This window comes from Chinchilla lanigera, unplaced genomic scaffold (assembly GCF_000276665.1).
Source record: "Chinchilla lanigera isolate Chin_1 unplaced genomic scaffold, ChiLan1.0 scaffold00092, whole genome shotgun sequence".
Classification (NCBI taxonomy): domain Eukaryota; kingdom Metazoa; phylum Chordata; class Mammalia; order Rodentia; family Chinchillidae; genus Chinchilla; species Chinchilla lanigera.
The window spans coordinates 2,041,610-2,059,060 of NW_004955493.1; the positions used below are offsets into that span (position 1 = coordinate 2,041,610).

General features: G+C 50.6%; 1 protein-coding gene across 1 annotated transcript in view; it reads right to left on the reverse strand.

Annotated features, from left to right (window-relative positions):
* Positions 1 to 181: 181 nt before the first annotated feature.
* Positions 182 to 17,451, reverse strand: part of Gga2 (golgi-associated, gamma adaptin ear containing, ARF binding protein 2) — a gene marked incomplete at its 5' end in the record, with an annotated part of 26,930 nt that continues 9,660 nt past the window's right edge. Inside the window, 9 exon segments of the mRNA XM_013504804.1 lie at positions 182 to 606; positions 1,097 to 1,207; positions 2,762 to 2,931; positions 5,591 to 5,748; positions 6,513 to 6,646; positions 6,974 to 7,002; positions 7,284 to 7,406; positions 7,944 to 8,069; positions 9,942 to 10,023. Of these exon segments, the coding sequence (XP_013360258.1) occupies positions 496 to 606; positions 1,097 to 1,207; positions 2,762 to 2,931; positions 5,591 to 5,748; positions 6,513 to 6,646; positions 6,974 to 7,002; positions 7,284 to 7,406; positions 7,944 to 8,069; positions 9,942 to 10,023 (1,044 nt within the window).

Consider the following 17,451-nt stretch of genomic DNA (forward strand, 5'->3'; position numbering starts at 1 on the left):
AAGCAGCATTCGTGAATGACAATGGAGACAAGGTCTTTCTTGGTAGAGAGAGCCTCAGACGACACTCTCTGCCCCAAGGCCAACCATGTCCCTTCTGAGGTCCCTGAGAACAGCAGCCTGGGAGCAACCAAGACTTTCAAAGGCTGACAAGGCACAGAGTGGATGAATGACCAGGTAACAATACATGAAAAAAACTTTGGCTTATAAAACCTCCCACCTGAGGCAGGGACATCAGTGTCCACAAGCATGCACAAACAGGATCGCGGCGGAGACAGCCGCCAGAAACGCTTGGCATCTCCCACCCTGCCCACGGCCGGAGCCCTGCTCGCCCACCCCCAGTCCCTGACGACACACAGGTCAGAGGCGGCGTTCGGAGCCTGACATCAGGATAGAGCTCCTGGCACTCTGCACTAAATCACCGTGACGAGCCCCGACAAGACAGCAAAAAAAAACACAGGCCGAAGCTTGACTCGAAGGATCCACCTCGTGAGAAAGCTAGGCTGCCCCCAAGAGAGCCAGGTCAGGAAAGTCTTTCACTTCTCCGACTTCGCTGAAGGGCTGTCCACCCTGGTTGAACGTCAGCTTATACCGTAACCGGATAGGTTCCTGGGATAGAAGAGACACGAGGTGTTCAGTCAGAGGGGAGCAACACAGAGGCCAGCCCCAGAAAACCCACTCATCCACCCACGAGTCGCCAGAACAGCCTAGATGAGGACGTCCAGCAACCGTATGAGCTGGACACCCTGGCCTAGCCTCTTTGGGATTACAAACACAAGGAAGCCAAACATGTGAGCCTTCTGTATTCTGCAGGGCTTGGACGGACGGCCACTCAGAAGGACTAAGGAAGACAGACTCCCTTTGTCAGAGGGCTCCATGGTACTGGAGTCACTTCCTTGATTCTCAGCTACAACAATCATCACTGATCTGCTTTTAATAAACCCCAAAGAAAATCAGACTCTAGCAAGGGATGTTCCATACCCCACCCCGCCCGACCCAAGACTTCACAAGGCCTCAGACACTTTTCCCCAGCAACACAGTGCCCCACCTGCAGTCCAGGGGTCCCCATTTCCCTGCCAGCAGAGACATCGGAACATACTTTGTGTGGATTGTCAAGCAGCAACATCTGAGATATCACAGCTGGAGGCATCAGAGGGCTGAATGCGGGAAGCTTGGAGCTGGACGCTGGCTGCAGCTTCACTCGCATTGACTGTCGGGGGAAAACCCAACATATCACTCACCCTTGACAAGCTGCGCTTCAGGGGAGGAGACCAGGGAAACAGGAGCTGAACCTCCACACCACCCCTCAGAGAAGAGACGGGCCTTACTAACAGGAGTTCGCAGACAGTGCCCGTTAACTAATGAAGCGACCTAGAAGGCCTTCCCTTCTACACACACAGGGTACCACACAGGGTACCCAAAGATGCACGGTCAACGGCTGGCATCTGACAAGCAGCATAGACAGGTAGTGCACGGCCCGAAGCCAAGTGTGGTGGCGCACGTCTGTAATCTCAGCACTGCTGCAGGCTGAGGCAAGAGGGTCACATGTTTTCAGCCCATTCTAGCAACTTAGCAATACCCGGCCTCAAAGTAAGAAAGGGCTAGGAGGCCAGGTGCGGTAGCACATGCCTGTAATCCCAGCACTCAGGGGGCTGAGGCAGGAGGATCACTGTGAGTTCGGGGCCCGCCTGGGCTACAAAGTGAGTTATAAGGCCAGCATGAACTGCACAGTGAAACCCTGTGTCATAACTCCGTACAAAGGCCCTGAATTCAATCCCCAGTACTGCAATCAACAAACAAAAGAGTTAATCTTCACTCTGCCTCTTATTAGCCCTGAGACCTAGCACAACATATTTAACTTCTGAGACTTGTATTGATAACTCGTAACAGTACATGTGCTAGGCATAGTGGCACACGCCTGTAATCTCAGCACTCAGGAGGCTAAGGCAGAAGGATTGCTGTGAGTTCCAGGCCAGCCTGCACTACAAAGCAAGAACCTGTTTAAAAACAAAAACAAAAAAGCAGTACATACTCCTTAAGTCTACCGTGAAGATTAGAGAACACAGGTCTAACATTTGCCTTGACTCTTTCCTTTTAGTACCTGCCCCTTTCCCTGTGACTGTTACAGCTATTAATCAGTGGGTCCCTACTTCCCTTGGAAAAGGATGGACACATGTTCCAAACTGGCCAGATACATCACTCCCTGGCCACAAGTTATTGGTCCAAGGTAGGCAGTCAGGTCCCTTCCCTGGACAGGCACTATGCGTGCTGCACAACAGGTCAGTTTCCCTTTTGCTTTAAGAGATGGAGTCTGTATTGCTCAGGTTGGTCCCAAACCACCCTCCGACCTCGGCCTCCCCAGCAGCCAGGACAGCAGGCATACCCCCCCGCAGCTGGCTTTGCGTTTCCTTTCTGTGATTACACAGTGAAGGACCACGTATCCCCGGAGCTGCTGCAGTCATGCTCCTGCTCTGTGGAAGACTGCCAGAGAACAGTCCCCAAAAGCAAAGCAGCATCAAGAGACAGAAAGAGATGCCTCAGGAATTATCTACAAACCTACCTGCATCAACTCGTATTTTAAGGCAGATATTCAGGAGCCCCTGGTTAAGGCAGGCAATAGAATTTCTACCTTATCTTCGAACTAGTCTGAATGCGAACGATCTCTCTTACCTAACCAACCATGTCCCACCAAAGGACCTGTGCTCAGAGATGAACTTTCCGTCATGAACATGTCAGAGCAGCTGGCCAGCAGCAAGGGCCTCACCTTTGGCACCGCCACCTGGAACATGATGTCCCAGACAGGCTGGGCGGCTGTGCTCATCATGGTCAGCAGCAACACCTGCACCTCCGGGTGGCCCGGCGCCCCCGTCTGGGAGAAGTGCAGCAGAATCCTGAAGCCGTTGCGGTCATACACGATAATAGGAGGTAGGCTGCCTGGCAGAGAGGACCCAACCAGAAGGGTTAGCACCACTGCGCATCTCACGACAGCCAGGCGCGAGAGATCTGCACGTCATCAGCACTGCCCTTGCTTCTGCAGCTCTTGGACTGAACCCTTCCACACCACCGTGAGCCGAGTCCTCACGTGTCTCTGGACCCCCACAGCCCTCCAAACTGACCTCTCTTCATCACACAACCATCCTAAGCACTTCAGCAGGTTTTTTAAAAAATAACCTTTCCAAGGGAAACACAACTATGATTAAAATAATGCCTGAACACTACAGAAAATACAAAATGCCAAGAAATAAACGCTCTTTGGATGACCCAGAAGTAAGCAGCACGGACACTGAGGCTTATTTCATTCCGGCCTCTCTCCTATGGCTGCCTACACGTGACCACACCCATCCTTACACTCAGCTTTACAAAAGTATAAGGAAAGTAAGCCTTAAGTAACAGATTTAATATGAAAATACTGAGAAGATTGTTTTAATTCAACTAAGAAGTGGTTCTACTGTTAATGCAGGGCGGGGCAAATATATACAAGACTAACCAACAAATAAAAAGGCCACTGATACCTGTGTTTGTACTGCAAACAGAGATAGAATTCCAATTCAGGTAAAGTGGTATGAAACAGAGCATGTGGAGCAGACCCAAACATGAGAATTTAACATAAAGAAAAAATACTGTGAAGATCAGTGGCTGTTTCAATAAATGGCACCCAGCCGGGCAGAGTGGCACACACCTGTAATCCCAGTACTTGAGAGGCTGAGGCAGGAGAACTGCCATGAGTTTAAGGCAGCCTGGGCTACACAGTGAGTTCAAGGCCAGCCTGAACTACACAGTGAGATTCTGCCTCAAAAACAAAACAAAACAAAACAAAAAGCATCCAAGTGACTGACCATCTGGGGAAATTTTTTAGTTTGAATTTTTTTTTATTATAGTATTGAGTTACACTATAATGTCTACTTCTACGGTTTAATCAAAAAGAAATACTTTGCATTTACATCAAAGACGTATTTACTGAGTAGAATAAAAGAAACACAGAAAAAAGATCATGCACATGTGTTGTTGTTGCTGTTTTAAAAAAAGACTACGTTTTACCTGGTCTTACTTTTGCTATTTTGGACCATACTTTTTCTACTACAGAATTAATCTTGCATACATTTAAAGCCTGACTTTTCTCCCCGTTTTTTTAAACATTAAATGGAGCATTTTGGGCCAGGAATATACAGCTCAGCAGCATAAGCGCCTGCCTGGCAATCGCAAAATCCTGAGGTCAATTCCCAGTACCAAAAAAAAAAAAAAAAAAAAAAAGGAGCATCTCACAATTACTAATTATAAACAAAAGACTGAAAATACGGGAAACAAAACCTATTCTCCAATAGTGGAAAAATCGAGTAAAACATGCCCACTCTGCAGCTTGTCTCAAGGAAGAACTTTCACTCAGAGGCAAGCACGGCAGAGCATGAGGCCATTGTTAAGGATTAAAGATCCACACCACATGCCAAACATCACTTATGAAAATGTGTATTATAAAAATCTAGTTTTGGGCCGGGGATATAGCTCAGTGGCACAGCACCTGCCTGGCAAGTGCAAGGTCCCGAGTTCGATTCCTGGTACAAAAAAAATAAAAAATATATAGTTTTATGAAACCGTCAAGAATTGCAAAGCCTGGAAAATACCGCTGAAGTCTTAGTGGTAGTGGGAGTACAGGGAAAAAGGCAACCCGGTGGAAGGGAACTGACAGTGCAGATCCAACTTTTAAATTGGCTACCTGAGCATTTCACTACTGTAAAGGAGTGGCCTAATTATTAGGAGAGTGTACAGGGCATCAGCAGGGCTGGAGGCTAACACCTCGATCCCCGCTACTTGGCAAGCTGGAGGAGGAGGCTCACACTGAACATGTTCTTTTAATATCATGTTTCTAAGGTGGTTTTATAATTATTTCAGCCTTATAAGATGTTACAAAACTAATACAAGAATTCCCATATACTTCACACAGCTCCTCTAAATGTTACCATCTTACATGACTGTGGCAGTAATTTTTTAAAACAGGAAATTAACAACAAATATGCATTATTTTTTCAATCAAAAATTACTCCAGCAGATGTGCAAAGGGTATCCACCAAACATGTTTAAACTCCCCTTCCTGGTTCTAGGCCCTCTGCGCTCCGCCCTCCCCAGGGGCTCTGCCCCAGAAGAGCACAGCCCCGGAGCCCAGCACATGGCGTGTTTCCTGCTCCAGACCTACTATGCTGACCACACGTGTCACCTTCAGTGGCTGGGTCTTTTGGTTGCCTTTCTTTTACAATGGAGGTGATACCACTTTTCTTACTTAACAGGATCCCTAGAGAGAAGATTGCTAGCCAAGTCTTCCTTCCAGCGTCTACCCCTTCTGTCATCTCAGGCCATATCAAGTACAGCACCTTGAATTCCACGCGAGTACACACGTCCCACAGAAGACTTCAGCCCCTCACTAAGTCCTGCCTGCCAGTGTCGTTCACAGTGACAGACAAGACTTCAGAAAAAGTATCAGCTGGAAGTCAGAGCAGCTGACTCATCTTCCCAAACTTAAGGGCCACTCCTACCAATTTGGAACGGACAAGCCAGGAGTCTAACACAGAAAAAGAAAATAAAGAGGTACAGCTGTACTTACTGGGCTTCACAGACTCCAAAGGGACAAACACCTGAGCCAGAGGTGTATTTTGTGAGGCCGGCGAAGAAGCCAATGGGCCGGCCTCCCAGGACCAACCTGGAGATGATTTAGTACCTGGTGGCACTTCCTTGGGGATACTTTTCTGTGGAATATAATTCCTACAAAGAAATAAAAGGCATCAAAGATGACCAAGAATGGTACAGAATTCTGAGAATCTGTGATTAGACTTTCTAAAGAACAAGATGAAAAAAAAAAATAAAGAACAAGATGAGAAGGGAAAAATACACACACACACACACACACACACACACACACACACGATATCCATTCATTAAGAGGGAAATGATTAAATATATCCAAACTAAAGAGAAAAAAATAAACAAGCCCACACAATCCGTTACAATGTAGCTATTAAAGAAAATGAGGCAGATTTATATAAACAAAAAGTGGCAAGGGTGTAATGCGACATAAAGTCACAGTGGAGTACAGTTTATAAACGGGGATGCCATTTCCATAAAAATAAGCCACACTGCATCACTACCACTTACAGAAAAAGGGCAAAGGCGGAGCGTTCCCCACTGTTTTTAGGGAGCGGCAGTTAGGGCCCCACTACAGACTGCTCTAAGGATCAAGTTCTGCTTAATTCCAAATTACACAGCCATTGAGAAGAACACATACGTCTGCTGCTTTCTGCAGCCCTTCGAGAACCCTGTGTCGGGTGTCCTGGCCAAAGCGCGCACTTCGCCGTGCCGGATGAGGGAAGTAGGTGGGGAGAGGGGGCGGCCGCGCGGCGGCAGCCACCAGCCGGGACGTCCTGAGTTGGGAGGGCGGGGCCCTGGCCGTCCCGGCTGCCCCAGGCTCTGTGCACGAGGTGCCCTACATGGAAGCCAGACCTGTCTGCCTCCCGTGCCCGAAGACTCACAGCGGACCCGGAGAAGGCTGTGGGGACAGGAGGTCCAGCAAGCTCCTGTCCGCAGCAGGGCTCTGAAGACCACCTCCAGGCAGCGTGCTGCTGGTGGGACCCTTCTTTTCCGTACAGCAGTTCGGACCAGCAACCTGTCAGACGGGAACGGCTAAAATAAGGCTAGAGTTTCCCAACCACTGGCCACGGAGCGCCACGGCACACTCCCCCAACTCCCAGGCTTAGTGTGGGTCCTGCGGCAGAAGGAGAAACGCAAAGCCGGAGAGAAGCGGCCTGCTGAGCAGACAGTTCGGAAGCAGAAGCCTGGTACAGTGGGAGACGGGGAGAGGGACTCGAGGTCGCTCCCTGGGGCACGAACTGGAGAGAATGAACGCGGAGGGGCTCTGGAACTGCAAGCCCACCAAGCCGGTCAAAGTCTGAGGGTCCCTCCACCCGCCTCGCCCCTAGGGGAAGCTCCCTACCTTGCCCGGGACGGGAGTGTCACTGAGCCCTGTAGGAAAGGACAAAGGTGACAACTGTACCCCACCTGCAGAGACACAGACCCGAGGGACACCCGCCCTCTGAGGACATTCTCAAGGTCAGGAGAAAAGAGGGCCCCCCACAGCACTCCACGCACCCACGGCTAATCCGAGACTCAGGTGCACAGGGGCTTCTCTGAGCTGCCCGGAACCCCTGGCTCCCCGAAAGCAGGCCTGTGCTCCTGAGACAGACCCACCTCCCCGCTCCCTGCTCAGGACCGCTGTGCCTGCCCCTTCTAACAACCCCGCTCACCCAAGGCTGCCAGGTCCTGATGAAGCAAAGACGATGCCACAGGCCCGTCCTGCCCAGGGCCGCTGTCCACCTCCAGGTCAATCAGGGGGCAGCTCTTCACGCAGGCTGCTGGGCTCTGGAAGGCTGCAGAATGGACAGGATAGGACACACAGGCCAGAAGGGAGAGCACCCTTGGGGCTCTCCCTCCTCACCCACTCTCCCACCTCCACACACCTCCGGATCCACCTCCCACTTAGCGCAAACACAGCCGAGCCTGCATCGGACAGCGAGGCAGGCAGAGGACTGCTTCCCACCCTAGAGGTAGGTTCTCTTCCGAAGGTCCCATCAGCCTGGGCACCAGCAGACACGGCTGCTGCTCCAGGTAAGTCCTTTGGAAGTTTCTGATCTACAGTGCTTGATAAGCACAGACAACCTGGTCTACCTCTGAGCAGCCTCGACTCAGGTCAATGCTGAGAGCAAAGAGTCTGCTACCCAGTGACCCTGACACAGCGGGCCCAGGGCCACCACCACCACGGAGGACGTTTTCCACAGCGAGGGACGGGGACAAGTTCTCAATTCTACACCCAACCCCAAACGCCCCGCGGGTCCATTCCTTCCCTGGGAGGTGCTGGGCTGCCGCAAGGCAGAAGGCAGCGAACAGCTCTTCGAACTCACACGTACCTCCGGAGATGGGCGTGTCTCCCACCGTGCTGGTCACTGCGTTCCCCAAGGTGACACGACCCTCCATCACCTGTTTGTACAGCAGAACTCCCTGAGTGAGGAGGTCGTTTGCCTGCAGGATCTCCGCTGAAGAGTGAGAGAAAAACCAGAACCCGTTTAGTTACCACAAGTTCAGCCTCTTCTAAGCATTCTAAAACACAGCCTTCACACAGTCGACTGGACTCAGCATATCCGTGCCTCCTGCTCCCAGACTGCGTTACTCCACCCTGAGCCTGAAACTCTCGGTTCCCAATGTAGAAAAAAAACAGATTGTTGTTTTTAACCACGTCTGCACTCTCCACCATGATAGCCAACAGTAAGCACTCAAAATATGGTTCTTTCAGGCTGGGCACGGTGGTACAAGCCTGTAATTCCAGCATTCAGGAGGCTGGGACAGGAGGATCGCTGTGAACTGGAGGCCAGCCTGGGCTACACAGTGAGTTTAAAGCCAGCCTGAACTGCATACGAGACCCTGTCTCAGAAATAAAAATTCCCCCAAACTACGGCTCTTTCAGTGAGGGACTGACACTTTTAATTTTAATTAATCTAAAGGCGTCTCACACAGCCACTGGAAAGCTTCTAAGTACTTAGAGAACGGATCTATGGAAGTCAGCTTTTAACCTACAGATCCCACAGAGTTATGAATGCAGGCCTGGTTACTCCCCAGGAAAATCTGGCATCCAAATTAAAACATGGCCTAAGTACCCAGGGTTCCAAAACTGCACAGGCATGCCAGTCGGGCTTCAGTGCCAATGAATCCGTCTAGGAGGAAGAGCCACAGGGCTGGAGGGTGTAGAACACAGGCCAAAGTGCTGGAGAGGCAGGGGACAGAGCTCAGCGGCACAGACGTCTGCCTGACAAGCGCAAGGTCCTGAGTTCGGTTCCTGGCACCAAAAAGAAGTGCCGGGGGATTACCTCTGGGAAGTGAAAAACTGCTTAGTGGCCTCCAATTTCTGGCTATGAACAGATCGCAAACTGCCAACGTGGGGCTGAATTCTACAGCAAGTGTTTTCACCCGGCATGCTCCGATCAGTTCTTTACAAACTTAAATTTGACTACCTTTGACCTCACTGCAATCCCTGAGAAAATAGTGGGTTAGATGATAAATAAAATGCAGATACCGATACCACAGACCTTTATAACAACACCCCAAAACACCGGGCACTGGGAAGTGAACCCCGGGCCTTCGCAGCAAGCTTTTATCACTAGCCATTTCGTGTTTTATTTTAAGACAACAGGGTCTCTGAGTCACTAAATTGCCCATGCTGGGCTCAAATCTTCAATCCTCCTGCCTCAGCCTCCCACAGTGCTGGGATTAAAAAGAATGAGCCATAACACCTGGTCAAAATTCTTGCTAACCTGATCTAGCCCCTGCTCTAACTGGCGATTATCAGAACTATCAGGAACAGAAAAACACTAAGTGTCAAAGGGAGATGCAATCAGCAACTTCACAGCACTTTACGAGTAAAGGGGCCTATTTTCCATGGAAGAAAAACAAAGAAACCTGGGGGCGGGTACGCACTGGTCCTAATCTCTGCGCAACTGGTCACATGCCTACGTCATCTCTTTAGGATTCTAGATCTGCTGATTTCTTGCTCAGACCTAGGTTCTTCCGAGAGTCAGTTCTAAGTCAGCTGAAACCATCCCCTTTCCAGCCCCACCGCACAGAACCCAGAGCTCCTTCTGCCTCGTTCCTGGCACCGCAGCAGCACAGCACGCAGGCCGCGTGTGTTGCTCGGGGGGTGCCCGACACGCCCGGGGACACAGCACGCAGGCCACGCCCGGGGACACAGCACGCAGGCCGCGCCCGGGGACACAGCACGTAGGCCGCGTGTGTTGCTCGGGGGTGCCCGCCACGCCCGGGGACACAGCACGCAGGCCGCGCCCGGGGACACAGCACGTAGGCCGCGTGTGTTGCTCGGGGGTGCCCGCCGCGCCCCGGGGACACAGCTGTGTTACCAAGCGCGTCGTCGTCGTCGGTGGTGTCGCTCGCCAGCCGGAAGAGCGTGGGCCGCAGCTTCTCACACCTCTCATACACGACCTGGAACACAGAGCCCGGGTCACACGCACGCCCCCCACGGCCCCAGGCGCCTCCACTCAGGCAGGAGAGAGCGGCCTCTGAGGGGCCGCCTGCAGCCTCCCGGCTCCAGATTCCCGCCTCAGGTATGAAGTAATGGGGCACCTAGTTTCAGAGAAAGTATGGGCTGTCACCTTTTTGAAGTAATTTTTTGAAGTACTGAAGTTCAAGCCCAGGGCCCGCATACGCTAGGCAAGCACTCTACCACGGAGCCAATTCCCAGGCCTTTCTGGGAGAGGATCTCCTAACTTGCCCAGGTTGGCCTTGAACTTGTTTCTCCCACCTCACCCTCCGCGGTGGCTGGGATTACGGGGGTGTAACCACCACGCCCACCAGTATATGATCTTTAAAAAAAAAAAATCATCTAAGAAAGTTAACGAAAGTCCTGAGCTCAGAAAAAGACCCACCATCTCCGCGTGCACAGCATCACCTCTTCCTCAGGCCCCCGTCCCAGCCCCGGGCAGGAACGGCCTGAACAATGGACAACTTCCCCGCTCTGCCTGGAACACCTGAACGTCCACCCCGACTGCAGCCTGCCGCCGCAGTCCCCTGCAGCCCTCCCGCGATGCCTAGCCGCAGGGCGCCCTTGGAGCCCACTGACCCTCGTGTCCCCACCCCGCTAGAAAGTCCCGTTTTCTTCATCCTGGAAGGCCGAGCTGGACAGCCTCACCCGCCCCATGCGGCCAAGGAGGCCGCTCCAGACTCTCCTCTGTGAGGGGCGCTCCAGCGACCTCACACCAGGGCCCCCTGCCTGCCACCCCCCTCCTGCTCCTCCGCTGGGTGGGGAACGGACGTGCTGCTGGGAAGGACAGCACACTGCCTCCCCGAGGGACCCCGGCACAACCTCACCGACAGGAAATGGACTCCGGAGCGTCCGCCTGGCTGGAGCCCAACAACCCTTCTGAGTCCTGCATCCTCGCCCCAGAGGCGGCCGGCCTGATGGCTCCCTAAGCTGGCCCAATCCCAGTCACGGCGTAGACGGGGCCTGAGCTGGCTACAGTGATTATTCCTCAGGAATCTGGGATTGGGAAAGACGCTAATCTACTTTTGCTGATTTTGTCAACTGGCAGGACAGGGAAGCAGAAGTGATGCGAAGGCCGCCTTCCCTACGCAAAGAGAAAGCTGGAATGAGAGAGAAGCCCCGGGGGACCTGGAGGGGAAGGCGGAGTGCAGCTTCAAATGGACTTGCACGGTGGCGACCCACGGCACGTGTGCCACGGTGCGTACGCACAGCCCACAGGGGCTCCCTGCTGCCGTGCAAGCCGCGTCACCCGGAGCCGAGCACAGCGCACAGTGGCCACGCACACGCTCGGGAGGAACTCGTTAGCTGAGGCTCTCCGCGTGGCCAGTGTGCTGCCGAGGACGTGTGTGCGTGTGTGTGCGTGTGTGTGTGTGGGTGTGTGGGTGTGTGTGTGTGTGTGCATGCATACGTGCATGCTTGGACTGGCTGTGAGTTTTAATACATTTGTTCTTATTAACACAGATTTTAGTTTTGGGCTTTCTTACGAAAAACTAAAATTTATTATCAAAGATTTAGCAAAGAACTATTCTAATTAAGAGACTGAGATTCTTTTAACGTTTTGCTGCCCCCTGGCCTATCTGAATCTGCAGCATCACATTTGTCTGTGAAGAATTAATGAAAACCAGAGCAAGGATACTGTGCACACATTTGCTAGGCCTGGCTGTGATTTCAGCAGAAGCCCCACAAGGTAGGAAATGCACTCAGACGCCTTTCTCAGAGCCGGGGTCCCTCGGGGAGGCAGTGTGCTGGCGGTTGGAGCACACTGCCCCCTTGTGTCGGTGGTCGGCAAGTTCAAGAAGAACCCAGCTGAGAGTCACAAAAAAGTTGATTCAGGGAATATACAATTCTTCAGTGTTAAGTGTTAGCTGTTCTTGGTAGAGGGATAGGGATAGGGATTTTTTTCCCATTTTGTGTTTTTGTGGACTCCAAATCTTAAACACCAAAAAATGACTACAGCAAAAACAACAAACAAACAAAAAACTGAAACAGACAGTGGGAGACCATCCCAAGAAGCCTGGGATGTCCTCGGAGTCACGGACACAACGGGCAAGGCTGACGCGTTCTGTGCGGTGGGAGCGCTGTGCACTGCTCATCAAGGGTCTGTCACCAATCGTGGTGAGGCTGAAAGGAAAGTTTCCTGAAGGGCAGCTGAGGAGATCCCTCCCCAGAACCTCAGTTTCTGCAACCATCTTTCTAAAACAAATCACCTGACAAAGGCCACCTTTCATGTTTCACTGTGCACAGGACAGGCAGTCCATCCCTGGTGGGGACTTCGTCAAAATGGCCACGCTGTCTGCAAGTAACTCCCTGTCTCACTTCCCAAACAAGGATAAAATCACACGCCACATCTCTGAGAGGCCACTTTGCAGAGATACTGTTAGGGATCGGGTCCTGCGCATGGCAAGCGGTGCTAGTTAGGAGCTCACCGCTGACACAAAAGGCAGTCTGCTACTCCATGTGCTGGGATGAAAGCACAGATATAAACAAGCACACGAGGCTAGCAGTAATTCTGCGTGATGCTGTTGGTGACCTCATAAAAAAGCTGGCGAAATTGGTGTCTCTGCCTGGAAGAACACAAGGGATAGATATCTATAACGTCATGGAAGCTTCTTTGTCACAAGAAATAAGACCACAAAAAGTGGTTTCAATTACTAGTGGTGGGGCACCTTACACGGTGGGGTTAACATCTGGCTTCATGAAGTTCTTTGTTGCTGGGCATGGTGGCGCACCCCTGTAATCCCAGCACTCGAGAGGCTGAGGCAGGAGGATCCTCGTGACTTTGAGACCAGCCTGGGCTACAAAGTGAGCTCCAGGCCAGCCTGAACTGCATAGCGAGACCCTGTCTCAAAAAGACAAACAACAACAACAACAATATAAAGTTCTTCGTTTTTGTTTGTTTGTTTGTTTTTTCTAGTACCAGGAATCGAACTCACGACCTTGTGCTTGCCAGGCAGGTGCTGTGCTGCTGAGCTAAATCCCAGCCCCAAGTTCTTTGTTAAAGAAGCAAAAGATTTGGTCGTTCAGTTTCATTGTATTATACATTAAGAACCTCTCTGTGCTGGAGAAAGCAGCAAAAAACTCAGACAATACCCTCAAGAGTGTCACAAACATGGTGAATTACCTCAGGGCTTGTGCTAAATTTGTAAGAGTCAAGCAGCTCTTGATGAGCACAGTACCATGGTGTACCCCATTCAGGGGTGTCTGGTGGCTGGGCAGCTGGTGAGGCCTGGAGAGATGTGAAGCCTGGCTGGATGAAATCAAGCTGTCTGTGAATGAAACGGAGGGGCTGGGGCTATAGCTCAGCGGCACAGCGTCTGCCTGGTAAGCGCAAGGTCGAGAGTTTGATTCCCGGTACCAGATAAAAAAAAAAAAAAAAGAATGAATGAATGAAAAGGAGCAGGTATCTCCATAGTTCACTGATACGGCCTGGCTTAGCAACGTGTTTTTCACAGATTTTACACCACACTTCAACGTACTGACCAAAAAGCCACAAGATGTAGGGAAAACAGCAGAAAGGACGTTTTGTGACAGCAAAACTGCAGTTTTTGAAAATGACCTTCAAAGTGGGCAGCTGAAATATTTTCCAAATCTAAAAATGCGTTTAGCTGGGCATGGCGGCAGATGCCTATAATCCCAGCACTCAGGAGGTTGTGGCAGGGGCACTGCTGTGAGTTCCAGGTCAGCTTGGGCTACAAAGTGAGTGCGAGGTCAGCCTGAAGTGCATAGTGAGACCGTCTCAAAAAGACAAAAAAAAAAAGAAAAGCTGGGATTACAGGTGTGCGCCACCACACCCGGCAGGGGACTGCTTTTCTTACTTTGTTTGGATTATCTTTGCTTGTGAGCAGCTGTTTTTGCTTTAATTAGATCAAATCTGACATAAGAAAGAAACTGACAGACTATAGGAGTGCTGCACGTGTTGTTCTCAAACCAACAAAGTGTGAGCCAAGGTCTGACAAATCATCAGCACACATCAACAGCAGAGACCACCTGGAGGGGCAACGAATCTTAGCATATTATTTTAGATAAAACAGTTTTGGTAAAAGCCTACATGGTGCCTTGGGAAGCCTTCCGGGACAGTGTAAGAGCTAATTCCCCAGATCAACACTGCGCAGGAATGTCTCCCCAAGATAAGGGGGCACCTAGGCCTACATAACCCTCCGTGACCCTGCCTGGGCAGTTCCATCTCCTGGCCCTAGGTAAACACTGTAACCCTAAAGGAAATGTACGGTTATCTAAAGGGGGACTGTCTTGGTTACTTTTCTCTCGTTGCTGGGACAAAATACCTGACTCCCAAAATTAAGGAAGGAAAGGTTTATTTCACTTACAGTTTGTGGAGGTTTCAGTCCGTACTTGGTAGATTATAAGGCAGAGTGGCACACGGCAGAGAGCTACAGCTCATGGCAGAACACAGCAAAGCAACAAGCACACACAAGGGAGGAAAAAATGGCCAGAAGCACAAAAGCCAGGAAATGGCCCCAAGCAGCCTCTTGCTCTCCCTTACATATGCAAACTATCCACCCCAGGGAGGGTGCAGCTCTCACACCCATAATCAATCAAACTCTAAAAAGCCTGCCCCATGGCCGCATGAGGCTTTGGGGGACACCCAGACACAAACCATAACAGGGACATACAGAACAGAGTACAGAAAGTATATATCATTGTGGTTGGGCTCATGACCGGAGCCTGACCCGGTTACACGGCACAAGGAAAGCAACATGTGACCAAGCTACAACATGCCTTTCTGTTACCATGGAAACCAAAAATGTATATAACCTGGGAACAAAGACAAGCCCACTTCCCTGACTTGCAAGTCGGGATGAGAGGTGACCGGTCTAAATTAAAACTTTGTCTGTTCTCTTTGGTCTCTTGCGGAATACAGCCCGAATTTTTGCTGTAACACACCTTGGGTGAAAGCACACCAAATGCAAACTTCTACCTTTCAATAAAAAGCGCTAACATTCAAAGCTTGTTATTGCAGTTTTAAGACAAAACATGTTAATGTATGAGTTGTTTACTATAAACTAAAACCTCAGCACTCAGCTTTTATTACAGAGTTGGCACTGTGTGGTAAGTGGGTCTGGGCTGCATCTGGGCGCCCGTCTCTGGGAAGTCCGACTACGGGAAGGACGGCCTCAGCACTTCAGTGCTGCGCTGTGCCCAGGCTGTGCCAGGTGCCGGCTTCGCCCACCGGACAATAAAAGCATGGCAGCAAAGGAAAAAGGCTAAACAGAACTGCACTGAAATGCACAATTTTTATATTTTGCTTCAAAAGATGCTATCAAAGCAGGAATGGTGGCCCACACCTGTAACCCCAGCACTAGGGAGGCAGAGGCAGGAGAATCACTGAGTTTGAGCACAGCCTGGGCTACACAGTGAGACCCTGTCTCAAAAGGGGGGCCAGGCTGGGGATGCAGCTCAGCGGTACGGCTCTTGCCTTGCATGAACAAGGCCCTGGGTTTGATTCCTTAGCACCACCAAAAAAAAAAAAAAAAGATGCCATCAAGCCTTGGAAAAATTGATAAAGAATTTGAATATGGAATATAAAAAAGTCTTATAACTCAAAAATAAAAATACAGCCTAATTTAAAGATACGCAAGGGAGCAGGGCAAGGTGGTACCTACCTGCAGCACTCTGGAAGGCTGAGGCAAGAGACTACATGTTTGAACCCAGTTTGGGCAACTCAACGAGACTCTGTCTAAAAGTAAAAAAATAAGCCAGGCATGGTGGCACACACCTATAATCCCAGGAAGAGGGAGGCTGAGGCAGAAGGATCACTCCAAGGGGCTATATAAGAAGATCCTAGTCCTATCTCAAAAAACCAAAATAATAACAACAGCCAGGCATGGTGGCACACGCCTGTAATCCCAGCACTTGGGAGGCTGAGGCAGGAGGATGGATGTGAGTGCGAGGCCACCATGGGCTACAAAGTGAGCTCAAGGCCAGCCTGAACTGTATAGCGAGATCCTGTCTCAAAAAAACACCCAGAAAAAGTAATAATAATATTTTAAAAATAAGAAAAAGGATAAGAATGTCACTTTGTGTAAAGCCCCTGGGTTCAATCCCCAGTACCACACAAGGAAAGGAAAGGAAAGATACGGGCAAAGGATTTGAAGGGACAAAAAGCCAGGCCTGGGGGCGCACACCTGTAGTCCCAGCACTCAGAAAGCTGAGGCAGTAGGATTGCCTTGAGTTTGAGGCCAGCCTGGGCTGGAGGGTGAGTTCGAGGTCAGCCTGAACTGCATAGTGAGACCGTCTCCAAAAAAAAAAAGGTGACAAAACAAAACCAGGCAAAAAACAAGTGGCCAATAAGCACGTAAAAGAATGCTCACATAAGCCATCAAAGAAACGCAAAACCACAATCAGATGCAATTTCACACCTACGGTGACTGTTTAAAAAAAAGACACGGAGCATCAGCAGGGTGGGATGAACTGGAACCCTTATGAGTGGCTGGTGGAATGTAAAATGGTGCAGCTGCTTCAGAAACCAGTTCGGCAGACTCCCAACGTGTTTCAAACACTGAAGGAATCCATTCCTTCACACAAATGTACACCCTGCAGAATTTAAGACTTATGTTTGCACAAAAACTTATGCACAAATACAGGGTACAGGACTTCTTTTAGAGTGATTAAAATGTTCTGAAATTAGCAGGGGCGGGCCTGGGGATTTAGCTCAGCGGCACAGCACCTGCCTGGCAAGTGCAAGGTCGTGAATTCGATTCCCGGTACCGGAAAAAAACCAAAAAAAAAGAAATTAGCAGGGACAACAGCTGCTTTTACGCTATGTTATGCTGATCTAGTGGTGGTGAACAAGGCACGCGGATCCCACCAGGCTGTGTCCCTGAAGGCTCTAAAGGGCTCGCTGTCACTGTGCTGATTACTGCAGTAAGGGCGTTCACAGAAAAAGCCCAATCTCAGAGCATGTGTGCAAGACATGGAGGAACTGGAGCTATCACCCGCTGCTGTTGGGCGTGTAAAATGGCACACTCAGGAAACAGTCTGGCAGTCTCTTAAGAAGCTAACTGCACACTTACCAGATGATCTAGCAAGCCCACACTTAGCACTTACCCAAGGGAAAAGAAGATACACGTTCACACAAAAGCCTATGTACAACTGTTTATAGCAATTCACCCAAAGCTGGAAACATCCCCAGTATGAACAGATGACAGGGCGAGTGTGTTGTGATACACCCCTGCAGCACACTGCTCCTCGCCAGCAGAACACCCACTGGTGAACAGGTAACAGTGTGCAGAGGTCCACCGATCACACCAGGGGAGACCACAATGAAGGGGCGGGCACTGAGCACTCCGCTCACGCAGGAGCCCAGCAGAACAGAAAGTAGATCAGCGGCTGCTGAGGGAGGAGAGGGAAGA